Raw genomic sequence first — 19,042 nt, 5'->3', positions numbered from 1 at the left:
CACTAATCCTTTTTTTTCCTCATTGAAACCAACACGTTACCTTGGGGCTACATTAAGCGGCTCATTTACATCCATGATATAATGTTCCATTAGGATTTTTTAGCATTAAAACACAACGGCAACTTTTAAAAGAGCAAAAAACCTAATTTAATACATTCATAAAATCACCTGGACAATTTTTTTAAAGGGGAGGTTACCTGCGACTGTACCTCCAGGCCTGGCGGTGTCGCTGCCACAATCGGCCACAGTTATGCAATCGGCACTGAGCACCCGTCTCGAGCATTTGACACAAATAGGTGAGAAACGTGTTTTCCTACTTTTTTTTTTCTTTTTCAGCGTGGCATTAAGTATACTCGTGGGTGTCTTGTACACACGCGAAATCGGACAATGTCGACGTTCTGACAAGTAAAAGAAGCCGTGGAAGATGTCCGTGAGCTACAGTACTGCTACAGCTTCCAATGAGGAATGCTAGCTATTGCTCGCCTGATGTCAAATCAGTTGTGTTGAACAAAATATTTCTTAACACACTTCCCCTGAATACTTTAGGTGCGGGATAAACATGACGTCGGCTTCCTGACCTGGGTTGTCGGTTTGTTAACCTTGATTCTTTAGTTTCTGGTCGCATAGAGTCGTTTAGTAATGACGTCTGAGCATCACAAAATTTTCAGTACATGCAGAATAATACTAATACATTTAATTTCATCGCATGTTGTGCTGCACTTGCGCCCCGCCGCACGCGCACACACTACCGCTACAAAAAAAGAAATAAAACATATCTCCTGTTTTCTACAATTATTGGTAACGTTTCTTTTTTATAGCACGTTTAGAACAAGACTTTGACATAGTAAAAGGAGTTCCTTCCACTTGGTGCCACTAAAGAATTATATTACACTGACTGAAAGCTGTCATTGTAATGATATGAGCAAATCGTATTTGCATATTCAACTAGTGATGCCTGGCTAAAGACCAAAGGAGCATGCGCACTTCTGCAAGTCAGTCTGATGAGAGCCTACGACAGCCACATGTCAATTGACTTCTCCCTTCAGCCAACACAGCCGTCCTAATAAAGAACCTCAACTCTATCCAGAAGTTGTGTCATTCACCGAACCCGCTTACACAGAGCAACACAGTCATGAGTTAGTGGAAACAGTTTTTCATACAAACACCACACAAAAAAGCACAGCCCAACATGGCAAAAAAGAGGTGGCTGTTTTGATGCCTAATAGAGGGCTGCAAAATATTAGCATATGGTCTGCTCTGTTGGTTTGTGTTGACTCTCTCTTCACAAGAATACCATGTCGCTTTGTTACTATAACTGTACTATACACTATACACTATCCTCATTACGACTGTGTTGTTTTACCAGGAATGTAAATGTCTCAGGACAAGTCAGATCAGGAGGATGAACTGCTTGCCTTAGCAAGTATTTATGAAGAGGAGTTCCATCGAGCAGACTCTGTCCAAGGGGGAGAAATCGAGCTTTGCATGAAGCTTCCTCCTGATTTCAAAGTTGTCGTCAAAGGTATTGTGGGTGCAAAGTGTCAGCCAACCGATTGATTGATTGATATGAGCCTGAGAGCTACAATGGGCAAACTGTAATCATTTTTATGTAGTGCAATATTTGTCTGAGTCCAAACACCTACTTATTCTATCAATAGTAATGGATTGCCTGTCCATGTAAAAACTGAAACTAAACTCTAATATCACCCAATATTCATCTAGATTTACTCATTTGAGTCATGCACTTTTGAAATTGAAGATGACAAAATTTGAGTGAACCCACTCTACTACTCTCACGCCTCCCCTTATTTTAAATATTGTGTTGCAGGGGAAAAGCAAACCGAATATAAAATCAGCTTCTTGCCTCCTTTGGTTCTCAACTTTGAGCTTCCTGAAGACTATCCATCTACAAATTCACCAATCTTCACTGTCAGCTCAAAATGGATGACCAGGGGACAAGTATGACACAATACAACTTGAGACTATCTTTTTTACTCACGATCTGTCATGATTCCTCTTTCTACTGGTTGTTCTGGTCAGATGAGCTCTCTATGCCAACGCTTGGATGATCTATGGGAGGAGAACAGAGGCTGTGTGGTTCTCTTCACCTGGATTCAGTTCCTCAGCGAGGAGGTGTTGGACTTTCTGGGCATTCAGTCTCCTCTCTTCATCACCAGACATGATAATAAGGCGAGCGGGGAGCGCAGCACAAAAAATGACCTTGCAGCTGCAGGTAGGAGTGAACGACTTGTGGAGTTCTGTACGTTCAAAAAAGTTATGGATCTGTTACTTAAAGGCTCTTAGGGGGAATAATTGTTCATTTTCTGCAAGTGCCAAATCATTAATCAAATTCAGTTTGAATTTGCCTTTTTTTAATCACAGGGGCTCTTATGTTGGGAAAAAAATCCTCCAATTGTTTAGTATATTAGCAAGTCATTAGCAAGGCTCCCTGTTAAACATCGGATCAAATTCAAAATGCTGCTGTTTACATTCAAATCCATCCATAACCTTGCCCCTCCCTATCTCTGACCTGCTTCAAATCTCCGTTCCCTCTCGCTCCCTCAGATCCTCATCCACCCTTCACCTCTATGTGCCCTCTGCCTGTCTCACCAGGATGGGATGCAGAGCTTTCAGCTGCTCTGCTCCCAAACTCTGGAATTCACTTCCACCCAACATCCGTAATATTGACTCCTTCCCTATTTTCAAGTCCCACCTCAAAACCCATTTGTTTAAAATTGCTTTCAATGTCTAGTTCAATCTGCTATTTTATTATTTATCATTTTACTTATGGTTTTATTGTTGCGTGCGTTGTTTTTATTGTAAAGTGTCCTTGGTTGTTCTGAAAGGCACTTGAAATTAAATGTATTATTATTATTATTATTATTATTATTATTATTATTATTATTATTATTATTATTATTATTATCATCTTGAGAAAGATAAACTATTTCATAAGACTAAAATACTGATTGATATTAAATCTGATATTTTTCCAATACTGAAACATTCTATGCTTGTGTTTGATAAAAATACTGGAAAAATGATGTCATATTGAACTGCAATCACAATATTGAGGAAAACAAAATTTCACTTCACCTTTAGATCTTTGTGTTATTAACTCATTCAGTGCCATTCACAAATTTATTTGTGAATTGAAAATATGACGTAGAGCTCCATTCCCGAATTTGTTCAGGTTTTGTTGTTCATGCTTGGGTGCAGATAAAGCGCTGGCCATGGCCTCTGGCAATGTTTTTCCTTTTCCACATGGAGGCACCATTTCCCTTTTTTTGCAAGTTAGCGCTTTGTTCTAGCTTCAGCTGTCGTTAAAGCACAATATAAACCAATAGGTATGTATCACATTGTATTTTGAACAGCCGCCCTCATTTCAAGCTCATATAACTCCAGACCCATATCAATTAGGAATTAACTCTTTCTTTACTGATGATAGAAGAGAGTCTAAGGTTTCTAACACTGTATTGAATGTTTAAGTAGTTATAAAACTCAATATTCTGTGGCTCCTGGAATTCCAGTGATAATGACAAAAAATTCAAGCACAATAGTGGACACATTTTTGCACATCGTGTATAAGTGAATCTGCCATACTTGAATGATCATTGAGTCAGAAGTTTTTTTTTCTTTGCAAGTTGGCTCCGACGTGACACAGCTTGGAAGTCCATCTGATTGCTCAGAGAAGATGCAAAGAGAGGCGAACAGGAAGAAGTGTGACCAGCAGCACTCGTCGGCATATGTCACTCTGGATCCACGGGCCGTCGTGTCTGTGGACACGCGCATCGACCTCCTACCTCATCTGTTGGACTTTGACGAGGCGCAACGGCAAAGGGTGTTTGACGGCACGCCCTTCTGCTGCGGCATCTGCTTCACGGAGAAGCGTGGTGCCGACTGCCTCTGCTTTAAGGAGTGCCAACACGTTTACTGCAAAGGTTGCATGACGGAATACTTCCAGATCCAAATCCGGGACGGCAATGTGCAGTGCCTTAATTGCCCCGAGCCCAAGTGCTCCTCAATAGCCACACCTATGCAGGTACCATTCTGCTATATATACTCCCGATGTACTATCACCTATAAACATTTCACCCTCCTTGTTTATACTTTGTAAACTCACAAGGTCAAGCAGCTGGTGGATGAGGAGCTGTTTGCCCGCTACGACCGCCTGCTGCTCCAATCAAGTCTGGACCTCATGGCTGACGTTGTGTACTGCCCTCGCCACTCCTGTGGCACGGCGGTCATGGTGGAGCCCGACACCACCATGGGCATCTGCTCCGTGTGCCAGTATGCCTTTTGCACGCTTTGCAAAATGGGCTACCATGGGGTTTCGCACTGTAAGATCCGCGCAGGTACTTTCAATTAAAGTTCAACATAATGTTTTTCCTTGGGAAATACTATTTTACTTTTGAAGACTACTGAAGTAGTAATTTTGGTCATTTTTGTTATCGTAATGTGCCTCAGAGGAGTTGCGCAGTCTTCGAGACGAGTACCTGTCTGCCACGGCCGAGGGCAAAAAGTTTATGGAGCAGCGCTTTGGGAAAAGAGTTATCCAGAAAGCAGTGGAAGAGTCCTTTAGCAGAGATTGGCTGAATGAGAACTGCAAATGCTGCCCCCACTGTGGTACCAACATCCAGGTGAGGACTCCCCCTGTTGATCCCAGGGTGCTACTTAGCATTATTTTTTATGATTAAAAAAACACTTCAGGGATTGTCGTAATCAGTAAATCCTAGGCCTTCAGTAGTGCTACGTCTGATTCGATCAACTGCGAGTGTGGTGTGATATTGCTACACGTCCACTTACACGCTTTGCAAGATGGGCTACCATGGGGTTTCGCACTGTAAGATCCGCGCAGGTACTTTCGATTAAGGTTCAACATAATGTTTTTCCTTGGGAAATACTATTTTACTTTTGAAGACTACTGAAGTAGTAATTTTGGTCATTTTTGCTATTGGCCAGGAAATAACGTGTGACTTGAAGAAACTTAAGAAATACTGTAATTAAACTGTTCAAATTTTTACTATGAACGTACGGATTCATGATAATCTCATAAAATTCCAATATTTCTGCTAGTTTTTTTAGCTTTAGAGCGTTCCAACCTTTCTAAATGATGTCCATCTATTCTTGAAAAGTATGTCTTGAAAAGAGCTATAACAGTAAATCTGGAACCAAATCCATTTCTTCTCCTCTTTCAGCCATTGTGGGTTTACAAAACCGCTATTAAATCAACACAACAATGTATTTGGTTATGTAGCTTGCTACAGATACAGTGCGCTAGCTCTGGCCAGTATGCTCTTGTCATTAGCGGCTAGTTATGCTACAGTATGATTGGCTAGTGACTAGCCTTTCATGTGACTAGCCAATCATACTTTATGAAAACTCTGATGTTTCCAGCACCTTCCAAAAGGCCTTGGGTTTCCAACTCTGATTGGTTAAAGCAACAGTTTCATTCACATTGATTTTTAAGCTCCAGGGCCTGTAGAACTGTTTGTGAAGGCATCCAGGCACAAATGATGGCTGAAATGTGATTGGTTAAATGCTTAAATACGAAAACACAGATCTGGAAGGAGCATAAGAGGGGAAAAACAATGAAAGGAAGCTGAAAGACAATTTGAAATTATTTAATAAGAATTCATGGACAAAATCTAATACACATTAGTGTGATTCAGATATTTTTAGACCAGCAGAGAAAGCCTTGCAGGCCCTGTCGGCCCACCACTGGTCTTAATGAAGGTTCTTCGTCAAAATACGCAAAGGATTAAAAAAAAATGACAGCACATCTAACTTCCCCCTGACAGTTTACCATGTGCACCATTAAAGGTTTTCTTTTAAAGGACAACCGACGTCTCCGGACAAGTTGTGTCCATAATTTGTGAATCGTCTTCAAATGACTTCTACTGAGCGTATTTTACAAGGATTCCACCGCATATAGCTATATTTTACATTTTAAGACTTGCGCTGAATATCCCGGAAGTCTTGTTTTTGAGTTGGTGACGAGTCCGTATGTTACGTCACTGAAGGAACGCCCCTGACCGAAAAAAGGACACATTGTAGCAGTCCTTCCATCACGTCAATGTATTTTGCTGTACTTTGGTCTGAAAACGTCATGTCGGACCACAAAAAGGCAGAGAGGGCGACAAAGGGCTCCATGGAAGGAATTAATCAGCCTGTGGAAACGGGCTGATTAATTCCTTGCACGGCTTTGTCGCCATGTTCTGCCTTTTTTGGGTGCGACATTTCCCACCCCTGATGCCATCATGGCATCAGGGATGACAACGACACGGAATAAATTTGTTAATTGATTGCAAACATGTATGCCTTCCTCTTCAGAACCTTTTGAATCATATTCATAACTGGATGAGTAACAAGAAAGCATATTCTCCGAATCTTAAGCCATTGTTTTGATTCTCGAGCAAGGCAAGACGTCTTGCCGTGACACCACGAACATGGGGGCGGGACCTTCTGAAACTGCCCACTTCCGGTTTCAAATTGAAGTAGTTTTTCGGCAATTTAAGTCATTTTTATTGGTGTTTTGCATTTGACTAAAAATATCATACTGCGTGTTTTGGATATTTTAGATGCTATAAAACGTTTTTCTGATGTCAGTTAGGAAACAAAAAAGTGACGTCGGTTGTCCTTTAAACCCGTAACTGTTTTGAACTTGACATAATTTCAACAATAGATGTCTTTGTGTCTGTGCATGTTTGTGTAGAAAGTAGACGGCTGCAATAAAATGACGTGCACCTCGTGCCACCATTACTTCTGCTGGCTGTGTCTGGGCCTGATCAACAAAGCCAACCCGTACAGTCACTTCAACAACCCACACTCACCCTGCTACAAACAGTGAGTCACGACTTCCTTCTCACGTCAAGACGCCTCCGTTTTGTCTAAACTAGACGTTTCTGAATTTCGTTTTTTTTTAATTCCCCTCCTCTCTGGCCTCTCACTGCCGTAGACTCTTCCACGGAGTGGATCTGGATGAAGAAGATGCCTTATGGAGTGATGAAGAAGATTGATGTTCTCTGAATGAACTTTATCATACACCGCAGTCCGTTTTCATCCTTTGATTCTTGTGGCAAAGTGTTTTTTTCGTCATGATCATCATGAATTTGCCTTTGATTAGGTACACTGTATAATGACATCCAATGAGAAAGAACTGTCGATTGTGGCATGCAAATTTATAAAGTGGACATCTAAATCTATCCCTGAATAAATTATTCTTCCAATACATGAAATGTATTATTACTTAAAAAAACAAAAATGAATAATCAGGCGGTGAAAGAGTGAGTACATTTTTGGGGTTTCCCTCTTTTTCTGGCGGTAGTTATAGAACTGAATCAGCATATTTTCAATGCAGTCTTAGTATTTTGGAAATGATTATGGTTTCCACTAGAATCCTTTCCAAAACCTCATTTTTTTTCATTGGGACTGATTTTCACACGCAGTTTTCAACATTGTTCGTACAGATAAGGGATAGTTTATGTCACAAGTTGCCAAAAGTTACTTTCCAACAGGGGACTGTAGTTTTGGAAACAATACAATACAATGCTTTAACAATAGCTGAAACTGTAACAAAGTGCTTATCATGGACAATTATCATATACAGCAAAATAAAGCAGTCACAAAGATAGAAATTTTCAGTGGCAGGTTATTCCAGATAATTCATTGTCATGATGCCAAAAGAAATGTTAAATGTGTTTTCTGGATTTTGGATGGGAGAAAGGTGCGCATTTCTCCCCATCCAAAATAGTAGAGTTGGGCGACCACTAATTAATTCTGAGAAGGTGATTGCAACCACCTGGGAATGGCCAATTGCCACTGGGACCCGATTGGCCAGAAGCTCAGGTGAAGCACCTTTAAAGCCAGACTGAGCGAGTCACTTCGAGGAAGAAGAGAGACAAAGGACAACCTGGAGAGCAGTGTTACCTGGGGCCTGCCGAAAACTGATATCAACTTCAAATAAAGAAAAGTCACAATACCCTTCCTGCATCTGGCTGAGTGAACTTTTATCAACTTTCCACCTGCTTGCTGTATCGCCGCACGACATTCATCATCTTCAAATGCTGTATTTACTTGAACAGAATGGAAAGTTTTTTTTTTTTTTGTAATCTCAATTATCCTCATTCAACTTCTAATTAAAAGCCCCTAGTTTGGCACTTCAATCATGCATCCTATATTTGGCTTTGAAAAACTTTGAGTTTTCAGCCAGTCTTGACGGGAGAGTGACAACAGGAGGGACAAAAATGTGCAAATTATCATGTAATTGAATTTAGTTCATAGTTCTGTATGTAAAAGAATCTGTGACTTCAATGTTCAAACGATTCATCATGTTGCTACAGTACATTTAAGTGCAGCTCAATAACATTAATTTTGCCATACATTTGTATTTCAATTTTTTTAGGATATTTGGTGTTAATGTTTCAGAACCACTACACTGCAGTATGCAAGAGAAACGAGATAATTAAAAAAAAAATACATTTATTCAAAGGGAAATTGTCAGGTGCACATTTATTTATTTAACTCTCATATCTGTTCAGGGGTCAATTTTACCCATTCCTATTTTTGTCTTGACTAAAGCACTGGATGTACTTTCTTTTTCCTAAAATATCCCAATGGGATAGAAAATATGTTGTCTCTCTTTTCAAGTATGTTTATAACATCTCAATCAGTTTTTTCTGTGGTCACCTATTTGCCGTGGTCACCTATTGTGTGACTGTTTTGTGTGTTTTGACCCACAACATAATGTGATTTTTTTTTTTTTTTTTTTTTTTTTTTTTTGCAACATAATGATGTTTAACCTTAATTTTTGTTTTCATTTTTGTGAAACATTTATGCCTTGTACTATATCAGATGTTTGGTGCACCGTAGAGTTTTTGTCATGTGTTGATATTTTGATCCCACTGCGCTAACATTCTCGTGGCATATGTTTCGACCCCACAAGGTGTCTTGTTACCTGCAGTGTGACCCATTTTGAGGCTGATAATCCAGGTGGTGGTGCTCTGCGACCCATGTGGGAGCAACAATGAAATACTAAAGAAACAAAAGAGCACACATTTGAGCCTGAGACTGAAAAGAGACGACAACATTGTGTCACCCATTTGGCCAAAGTTGCTGACAGGGGATAACCCTTTAAAATGGACCCCTCCTGTCATACCACCCTCCCACACACACACTGACTGCTACTACGTGCCTAAAGATATATCTTCTCTCACAAATGCAGGAAACCATCAACAAGAGCAGAACCTGAATATCACAGAGCAACATCAGCAAACAAGTGTGATCGCCTCCCTGAAGTGGGATTGCGCTCCCAACTGGGGGTGAAAAAAAGGTCAGTGTTGGATTAAGGAAGTTCAAAGGCTCACATGGAAATTGACCAAGTTTAGTGGCATGGATGTGGAAGATCCAGTCGATAGATTGTATTCCAATCCGCTGAGACGCAATTATTTGATCAATTTAACTCATTTGCTGCCATTCCCGAATTTATTCGGGAATTGGAAATATGACAGAGCGCCTTTCCCGAATATGTTCGGGTTTTGTTTTTTCTTATTTGGGTGCCGATAAAGCGCTGGCCATGACCTCTAGCAATGTGTTTTCCACAAGGGACATCATTTGCTTTTTTTCCATGTTAGCGCTTCAGCTGTTAAAGCGCCATATAAACCAATATCTACAGTATGTATTGCATTGTATTTTGGACAGCCACCCTGATTTCAAGCTCATATAACTCCAGACCCATATAATTTAGGAAGTAACTCTTCTTTCTGATGAAACAAGAGAGTCTAAGGTTTCTTACGCTGCATTGAATGTTTATGTAGTCCTAAAACTCAATATTCTGAGGGTCCTGGAATTTGAGTCAAAAGGACAAAAACCTTGGCACTTGAGTGGACACATTTTTGCACATCTGGCAGTGAATGAGTTAAGAAAATTGAACATACTTTTTGCAATGAGGCCTCAAAATGTGATGTCAACCAGTATTTTAGTGTTTTTTTTTGCCTTTGCAAATGTTATAAACATATTATGACAAAAGATGTAGGTAATTCACATTTAAATCCAAAAATATGAAGATGTTATATTGTCTTCACAATATTTTGCCAATATTACGCAAATATTTTCTGATAAGAATAATCTTTTTTTCACTCTCTTCAGAAATTCTCATTGAAGCTGTTCCATAAAAAAGTCAGTAATATTGATGTCATATTTAAAGCCTAAATAACCTATTTTTCCTACGTTCATGCACATTTTTTATACAGATAAACAACCCCTCATTCCAAATTACAAAAAAATAAAATAAAATCATAACCACAAGTATCTGAGAAGTCCTATCATGGTCGAGAGTGAGAGAGAGCTGTCTGCCATGGTGCAAGAACTGTGGGACAACGATGTCAACAGACTACAGCCTGGAAAGGACTACGGGATTTCTTTACAGGTGCCACATGCACGTATACACAGTTACTCTCCTGAACAGTTAACAAATAAACACAGATGACTTACATCCGATTAACTTAGAAGAATTACACATTCGATTTTGTACTACAGACTATGTAAAGAAGTCATCAAATGTAAGATTGTTACAGTACTTTACTGTACTGAACACCTTTCCCAATTCAGGGCAAAGCAGGAGACAACATGGCCGACAACGACGGGGCAGGATACCCTCTGTTCAAATTTGTTGATGAGAACATTTTTCAGAAGGAGACATTTTTAGGTGAGTTATTTTCTGGTGGCATCTTAATGCCAAGGAACTTTTGAATAAAAGAGGTTCATTTAGACAAACATGGTGCTTTACTGACATCTTGTGGCATCTTGGTGCCAGTGAACTATGTTGAAGTGATTTCAGAGTTTCATTTTGACACAACTAGTCTAGTATTCTAGTCTAGTCGAATGCAGATGAGTGTTTATTAGGGGGTGAAGCATTTAGTTGAATGTAAACTCAGCTCCAACGGGCTCCGCTGAATGATGACAAGTTGTAGAGGAAAAAGACTGGATGACATCCTATCTTGTATTACAAAGTGCTCGAGTGATGACTCCCTGGACCTTCGTCACATTGCCTCACAGCAAAGCTTTTTTTCATCTACTAGTATAATCTCCTTATGACGAACAGGGCCGTGTTGCATAATCGTAGGGCACAGAGGGTTCACTGTGTCCAGCCAGGAAGCAACATAGCCAGTTTAGTTCATATAGTTTATAAGGTGGTCATTTGGAAAAACAACGTTATCTTCAGACATCTCCAGGTAGTAATTAATACGGACAGATCATTGCCCCGCTTATGTTAACTAGAATGACCACAGAGTAGATATATTTACATTAAATACCTTTGTGTATCCACCCATATAATGGGGTCCCCCATGGTTCTATCCTGAGCACAGTGCTATTCTTGCACATGCTTCAATTGGGATATTACTTAAAATAAGTCCTCCATCCATTTTGGCTAGTTATTGTCCTCATTAGTTGCTTGATGAACTGAAGTCTGGTGTGAGTTAATGTATCGAGTTACCACATAATTTGACCCAAAATATTGATCTTGCGTGATATGATAGTCTACGACAACCGTTTTTGTGTCATGCTAGAGGAAAAAGCAAACCATGAATGGCTGTCCAAAAACCCTATCGAGTAAAAATAATATAGTTGTACAATTTAGACTTAGTATAAACTATTATCCCTCAAGTGCTCCCATAAGGTTAAAGTATGCATAATCTGTAAGTGTCTTTGCATATTAATATAGTTTAGATGTGTTTTCATTTACAGCCTTTATTTCCTTGTTGGATAACTATGTGAGTGACACTGGGGAGCCAGAAATTGTCACCCCTGAGGAGGTAGCGGAGAACCACAAGTTCCTGGACTCTATAGTTAAGACTCCTACTATGAAGGTACACTGTGGTGCTGCAATACGTGGTTTTTAGTTTTTAATTTACGTTTTTGCCTACAGCATGTTTATTTGAGTTCTTTTCAGATAGCTCATAAATACCTGGTGGAGAAGAAACTCTCTCCGCAAGATGAGACACAGTTCAAGGAGCAGCTCTACAGAATCTGGTTTGAACTCTACGCAAGGAGAGGCTCCAGTAGGTGGGTGCAACCTGGCACAGAGGCAAAACTTAAGACACAAATCTTGCATCACAATGCCAAACTGTGACTGAGTGGCTTGTGGGCAGGCTGCGACTGTGAGTGGGAACAACGAAGATCTGTGAAAAGAGATTTAAAAATCCAGCCATCCATTTTCTAGAGCGCAAATCTGTTAAATGTTTTAATCATATTCATAAAAATGTTTTTGAATGCCTCTTATTGATTTCTGATACCTCATGTCATTCCCTCCAGGCCAGATTCATCAGGTTTCGAACATGTGTTTGTTGGAGAAACCAGAGGAGGGCGGACAGTTATCGGCTTTCACAATTGGATCCAGCTCTACCTACAGGAGAAGCTAGGACACATTGATTACAAAGGCTACAGCGTCAACACTAACTCGCCACATGTATGTGGGTTTCTTGAACAACTAAATGCTCAGTGTAAAATAGTTGTTGAACGTTAACAATTGCTTTTAACGTCACAAGATGGCAGAAGTGAATGTTAAATGGTGGTCTTTTAGTTTGATACTATTTTGAGAGTCCCCATGCAACGTTATCGTGATCGAATAACAAACCAGAAAAAAACTGTAGTTCAGGAAATAAAATAATAAATTAAAATGCCTTTAATGACATGAAAAATACGTTTTCAAACACGCTTTACATTGGAAAAATTAAAACAAATACAAAATACACAGAAATTAAGCGTTTTCAACAAAACTAAAGACTTTAAAAACCTGCTCGAAAAACAAATTAAACACAACTGTCAAATTCCAAACTACTGTAACCTTGACCTTATGTGACATGTTAATGTCTGTGTTCCCTCCAGCCAGACGAGAACAAGCACATCTTGGCATTGCAGTTCAGTTGGAAGAATGGCATCAAACCCAAAGGCAGCATCTTCATCGGCGTCAGTCCTGAGTTTGAATTTGCCCTCTACACCTTGTGTTTCCTCAGCTCTCCGAATGAACGGGTCAAAGTCCAGTTTAGTTTCTACGACGTAGAGATTGTGTGCCACCACTACAACCAGAAGCATATCGGAACGACTTACCCCGTGCTTCTAAAGTACCAAAAAAACACTTGATGACCAAAATGTACAGGTACTCTTGTTGTCTTTTTCATTTTACGTGAAGATACAATAAAACCTTACAATACCTTGTTTTTAATGTTTATCTTGCATCTGCACATTCAATATGATTGCCTTTACTCCCCCCTCATTTGTTATACTGTATCTCCGACTCCAGTTCCTTCTCCTCCTCCTCCACTTATTTGTAGTTTTTTTTAATCGAATGCTACTATCCACCATTGTTGAAAGCATCGCTTAATACTTTTGTCACTCAACACAATTTTATTTTAATTGAATTTCAGTCTAATTGAAATAAGCCGTAGAGAAAACTGATGCACATTTTATTTTTCGCATTAAAAATTATATTTGTCACTAACGTCGTCTTTGCAACTTTGCAAATTTAAAAATACATTTTATTACATTGGGTCCTCGACGAGGACCCAATAAAATGCATTTTTAATTTTGTAATAAAATGTAAAATACACAAGGACTCCTCGTGTATTTTTATATCTGTATTGTCTAGTCCAGGGGTGTCAAAGTCATTTTTTGCCGGGGGCCAACTTGTAGTTATGGTTTCCTCTCGAGGGCCGTTATGAATTTGGGGAACCCATTAGAATGTTTAAATCCCTTCAAATACAGTAAAGTCTCGTTATATCGATATCGGATATATCGATAGTCCTGGTTATATCGATACTATTTCTATGCACGCACAGAGAAAATTACATGCAAACAGGGTCGGATATATCGATAGTCCCGGTTATATCGATATTTTTTCGGACTCCCTTGAATATCGATATAACGAGACTTTACTGTATTACATACAGAGCACACAGCAAATTAATGAATAACTCGTTTTCAAATCTGAAGTCAAGAATAATGACTTTTATTGTGGTTGACATCCAAAAATATGACATTTTGGCTCAGATTTTAGCAATCATCATGGAATTTAACAAGTTTGATTTGCTTTCGCGGGCTAAAAAAATGATGTGGCGGGCCGGATTTGGCCCGCGGGCCTTGACTTTGACACCTGTGGTGTAGTCTGTCACCCACTCCTGTGCATTTTTCCGAAAATGGGTGGGGGCGTAAAAGGTTTGTTGCGACCAATGACGTAAATTACATGACGCTGGGAATTTTTTTGCTAGAGTAGATAAATAACAGTTCTCCGGGATTTTTTTTTTCAAAATAAAAATATGAGCATACTAGTGTATCGCGACAACACAACATACCACATTAAAGTCAGACAAGAGGAAACGTCTGTTGTGGATGTTTTTACAAGATAAAACAAATTTAGTAGGTATTTCATGTGACTGTAAAGTGTCCTTGAGAGTTTTGAAAGGCGCTTATAAATGAAATTTATTATTATTATTATTATTGTTTCCACAAATTACAATTGATGCTCCTTTTAAAGATCAGTTTATTATACCAAACTTTCCTATACCGGAAGTTGTTTCATAAATGTATTAACTTGACAATTTTTGCAGCGCACATACTGAAAGCAGCCTATTTTCTTCCTACAGCGAATTGACAGTTTGTTATATAATTTTCTTGAGGAATTGGATCTGGCTGTCGTGTTTATTTTATTCTGTGATTTGTTTTCACCGTTCAAATCGGAATGGCTGAGCCGAGCGCTAGATATCAGCAGGTAATGCGTTTCTCTCCCTCTTCACACCTAATAAGGCTAGCCTACACGCTAAATTATCTTCGAACACACACAAGGCGATGTATTATGTTCGATGCTAATGAAAGCGCCGCATGATTACCCAATGTTGCACGAAAGGTTTTTGAATTTAATGCAAACTCGTTAGAAACGCGCGCACACAACGACTTTGCGCATTGATGTTGTGGCGTAAAGCTAATCAGGAAGTTAATTTTTCCATCGACTCATCTGTCCGTTTTCCGTGTACGATTAATCATGTCTGTCTGTGTGTTTGTCCAGCTGCCCAACGTGGACGAGGTTGAAGGTAACCAGCAGGTAGCTGTGGACGCGCCGCCTCCTTATAGCAGCGTCACAGAGGACAATGCTGGTAAGAAATAGAGATTTGAACCTGTAAATAATGCACGACAGTGCACCTCGATCTCGTCTGTTGAATCTTAGACAGTAGCTGCTATACATCAGCGTGTGTCACTGAATGCCATTCCATTTCAATAATTGGTTTGCAATTTTTCTTTTACTTTCTTGAAAGTAATGTATATTTCATGATCGATCAATGCCAGTATGCGCGTCCACAAGATGGCAGAAAGTAGAATTAATCAATCGTTCTACTTCTTGCAAAAAAAGTTGCAAGAAAATAATAGTTTAAGTGCATTTGTTTGCAAGTTGAGAACATTCATTCATTCATTCATTCGTTCATTCATTTAAATGACAGAGAGCCTATTGAGTGCCAGCCCATTTAGAGCATATTCAATGCAATTTCAAGGCTCCAATAATAATTGTTTATATGACTATGTAAACATAGAAATTACCAAATAAAAGTTTGCAATGCTATTTAGTAGTAGTTTTTACACATTTCTTGGGAAAAACATTTGTTGTCGAAATATCAATATCAATTTGTGAGGGGGAGACATTAAAAATAACTGGAAATTGTTATTTGTGTAATTGTTCTTATTGAATATGTTAACTAATATTGTTCTATTGTTAATTTTTCAGCCTATTTTGACTACAAGGAGGAGGGGAGTTTCCCCAAGCCGCCATCCTACAACGTGGCGACCACCCTACCTTCCTATGATGAGGCAGAAAGGACCAAAGCAGCAACCACCGTTCCCTTGGTACCCACAAGAGTGAGTTTGATACCGTTTATCCTTTCGTTATGCTGCTTCAGACAACTTCCTGTCTTCACTACAGTAAAATTCAAGCGCCCTTTTTTGTTAAAATGGGACTCTTAATACATCCAAAGTGAAAGGGGAGTTTGGGGCAGTGGTCACACCAGTCAGTACATACCAGTTACAGTGTTGAATGTGGGTCTGAGTGGGTGATTGCTGTGTTTGACTGCCCGGTGTTGTGTTTCCCTGCCGCCCGGCATTCGGCCGCAGCCTCAGCAAAGAGAGCGTCTGGAGACGCTTGATGATGTCATACGCAGTTCACTGGAGGTAACGTGTGCATGTTTGTATTTATGTGCCTGTTATTTTTCGATCGGAGCGTGCAGGTGAGAGACTTGACTGGGTGTGTTTGCGCATTGTCGACACTGTGAGAGTTGCAGTGTTTATTCCCTGTTGGTGACATAAATATTAAATATGTGGATATTATTTTCAAATGGTTTCCCAATCGTCATGCAGGATGAAGACTTTGTCACCAGAGATGATTTTGAAGATGCTGATCAGCTGAGGATAGGAAACGATGGCATTTTCATGCTGACCTTCTTCAGTAAGAAAAAAAAACATCAATTTCGCCACAACTTTACTGTCTTTATTTTTTAAACCCTCCTTTTAATGTTGTGACTTCTGTCTTAACTTTATTTTCCATCTTATTTTATAACTTCTATCCATCCATTATCTGAGCCACTTAGTTTCATATGACTTCATGGTCTCAACATGAGAATAGAGAGAATAGAAGTTATCATATTTAAAAGTTTCATACTGTTGTATGCTTACTTGGCCGAACACAAGGCCCACAATGGAAGCGCAGAAAATCTGGGGTCAATCTGAGGTGAATAGACACAGCCTGTTAAACTGTCATCCTCAGGTAGGAGATCTGGCCTTGGGCGGAATTTAGGACTTGGTCAACTCTTTCAAAGGAAGAGCTCATTAGCCAGGTTACATATCAGTTCATGGAAAGACAACCCATGAAAATATCTACATTCTGTTGGTTTATGGATGTTGGTGCTTGGGACGTTCAAGGGTGTATATTTAAAACCAATAAGACTATGTTTTACGAATGTATCACTTAAATTGGAGGTTGGGTGTCAGTCATGAATGGATGCTTCCCCTGCCGGCAGTAAAATACAATCTTCATGTGTTTGAGCCTTTTTTCACAATGTCCGAACAAACATCTCTGACAACATGACTCACTTTGTTGTCGCGGTATTATTTGTATTTTTATTTCTCCCTCATGACATCTTTATTGCCTGAATTTTGATTAAGCTTTCCTCCCCTCCCTTTTTGTTGTTCAGTGGCTTTCCTGTTCAACTGGATCGGTTTCTTCCTGTCCTTCTGTTTGACCACATCAGCGGCCGGCCGCTATGGAGCCATCTCTGGATTTGGCCTCTCCCTCATTAAATGGGTTCTCATCGTCAGGGTATGGATACCGAACAAACTCCCGTAGAAGTGTTTTTTTTTTTTCCTAACTCCCATTTTTGTGACCACAGTTCTCTACATACTTTCCTGGTTATTTTGATGGGCAATATTGGCTGTGGTGGGTGTTCCTGGTACTGGGTGAGTAACCTTTTACTACTTTCCTTATTTTGTGCAGTGGTAGCGAAAGTACTCATACTCAATCCAAACCAAACTATTCATCTTGTGTACTTACTTGCCAACGTTGTTCTATCTATTTGCTATCCATTTGCTCTCCATTTGCTATCTATTAGCTATCTGTCTAACTAGCTCGCTATGTAGCTGGCTATTTATTAGGTATATGGCTCTCTAACTAGTTAGCGAGCTGTCTTACTGACTATCTATTAGCTATCTGTTAGCTAGCTAGCTAGCTTCCTATCTATTTGAGTTACTTCCGGGTTGAGTGAACGCTGGCGCGTGTGGCGGCCGCTGCGCACCCGCAGAAAAACTGATGCTGTGACTGTAAGTGACCTTAAGAGTTTTGAAAGGCGCTTATAAATGAAACGTATTATTATTATTATTATTATTATTATTATTATTATTATTATTATTATTATTATTATTATTCCAAAGGGGTTTGTGTGGCAATCAGTTTCACTGCTAACACCAGTCTGTGCTCCCCCCTCCAGGTTTCCTGCTCTTTCTCCGAGGCTTCATCAACTACACCCGAATCCGCAAAATGGCCGATACCTTCTCCACGCTGCCCCGTACTCGAGTTCTCTTCATCTACTGAGTTTGGTGACATTCTATTTCATTTGACAAAAAATATTAAAATCTACTTAACATTTACTGTCGTTCCTCTGCTTGATAGGAAAAGGGCAATCCATAACCTCTTGGTTCGCTTTTTCTGTAAACTAGCAAATGCTATTCAAAGTCAATCACCTTCACTCGTTTAGTGTTGTAAAATTGCAATTCTGAAGTGTCTGTCTGCCTTATTTACTGGTGTGGCTCACTGGTGGTTAACATGCAGTTTTTAGCCACCGGGGGGCCATCTTGCCTGTGTAATTTCAACCCAGCTCATTTGTACATAGACGAGGGAGGCTCGTGAGCAGAAATCATGTATGCATTTAACTTTTAACTTTACTTTTTTGTTTATAGGTTGAATTGTGCAGGATGTATATGGATAAAATAATAATGAGCTGGTTCTTCTGAACAAATGCGCCAAACGTGCCGGCGTTCATGTATATCGTGTTAGCAGTGATGAGGGATATGTGTCGAATGTTCATGAAAACAAGCAAAATAATGTATTTAAGTACCCATTAAATGTAGAAATGTACTTTATGATCATCGGTATTCATGTCAACAATGTTTTTAAACCATAAGAGTGTCCCTGCATTTGGAAAATTAAAGTCATCAACATATTCTTGTACGTTATTGTTGTACAACACAAAATCATGCAGAAACAGGTTTCTATCATGTTCCGAAACAAAAAAAAATCTACGTATGTATTTCTTTTCCTTTCTTCATCCACTCCACTGCTGATATTCAATATGTTGGTATAATCAGTACAAAAACTGCACATTTTATGGTGACCTTTTATTTTGGGCACCCCAAAGTACAACACCACAGACGTCAACGAGTCTTACATTTTGAGCAATGTTTTTTGATGTACATGAAGTCTGCTTAGCCACAAGTGATAAAAGCAAATGCGTTA

At 39.5% G+C, this 19,042-nt stretch overlaps 3 protein-coding genes across 4 annotated transcripts; all 3 read left to right on the top strand.

Annotated features, from left to right (window-relative positions):
• Window positions 1-192: 192 nt before the first annotated feature.
• rnf14 (ring finger protein 14) lies at window positions 193-7,231 on the top strand. The gene is made up of 9 exons (XM_089017699.1): window positions 193-296; window positions 1,367-1,522; window positions 1,829-1,959; window positions 2,041-2,233; window positions 3,645-4,042; window positions 4,127-4,355; window positions 4,468-4,640; window positions 6,716-6,846; window positions 6,959-7,231. Exons 2-9 carry the CDS (start codon window positions 1,375-1,377, stop codon window positions 7,017-7,019), a joined length of 1,464 nt encoding a protein of 487 aa, XP_088873825.1. The 5' UTR covers window positions 193-296; window positions 1,367-1,374; the 3' UTR covers window positions 7,020-7,231.
• A 3,085-nt stretch (window positions 7,232-10,316) lies between these two features.
• endou2 (endonuclease, polyU-specific 2) lies at window positions 10,317-13,140 on the top strand. Its single transcript, XM_089017412.1, has 6 exons — window positions 10,317-10,426; window positions 10,609-10,705; window positions 11,746-11,867; window positions 11,951-12,063; window positions 12,313-12,466; window positions 12,886-13,140. Exons 1-6 carry the CDS (start codon window positions 10,325-10,327, stop codon window positions 13,138-13,140), a joined length of 843 nt encoding a protein of 280 aa, XP_088873538.1. The 5' UTR covers window positions 10,317-10,324.
• Window positions 13,141-14,574: 1,434 nt separating this feature from the next.
• ndfip1l (Nedd4 family interacting protein 1, like) lies at window positions 14,575-19,042 on the top strand. Of its 2 annotated transcripts, XM_089017410.1 has the most exons (8): window positions 14,575-14,764; window positions 15,059-15,146; window positions 15,770-15,900; window positions 16,153-16,209; window positions 16,396-16,483; window positions 17,229-17,353; window positions 17,424-17,490; window positions 18,018-19,042. In XM_089017410.1, the coding sequence occupies exons 1-8, from the start codon at window positions 14,735-14,737 to the stop codon at window positions 18,119-18,121; spliced, it is 690 nt and encodes a 229-aa protein (XP_088873536.1). In that variant the 5' UTR covers window positions 14,575-14,734; the 3' UTR covers window positions 18,122-19,042. The 2 variants fall into 2 exon arrangements, with proteins under 2 accessions (XP_088873536.1, XP_088873537.1); XM_089017411.1 differs by lacking the exon at window positions 16,153-16,209 and having other exon boundaries at window positions 14,576-14,764.

Source organism: Hippocampus bargibanti, linkage group LG16 (assembly GCF_051943395.1).
Source record: "Hippocampus bargibanti isolate YZ-2025 linkage group LG16, ASM5194339v1, whole genome shotgun sequence".
Taxonomy (NCBI): Eukaryota; Metazoa; Chordata; class Actinopteri; order Syngnathiformes; family Syngnathidae; genus Hippocampus; species Hippocampus bargibanti.
Note: the sequence above shows the minus strand (reverse complement) of the source record. Positions and strands in the feature narration are given on the sequence as shown.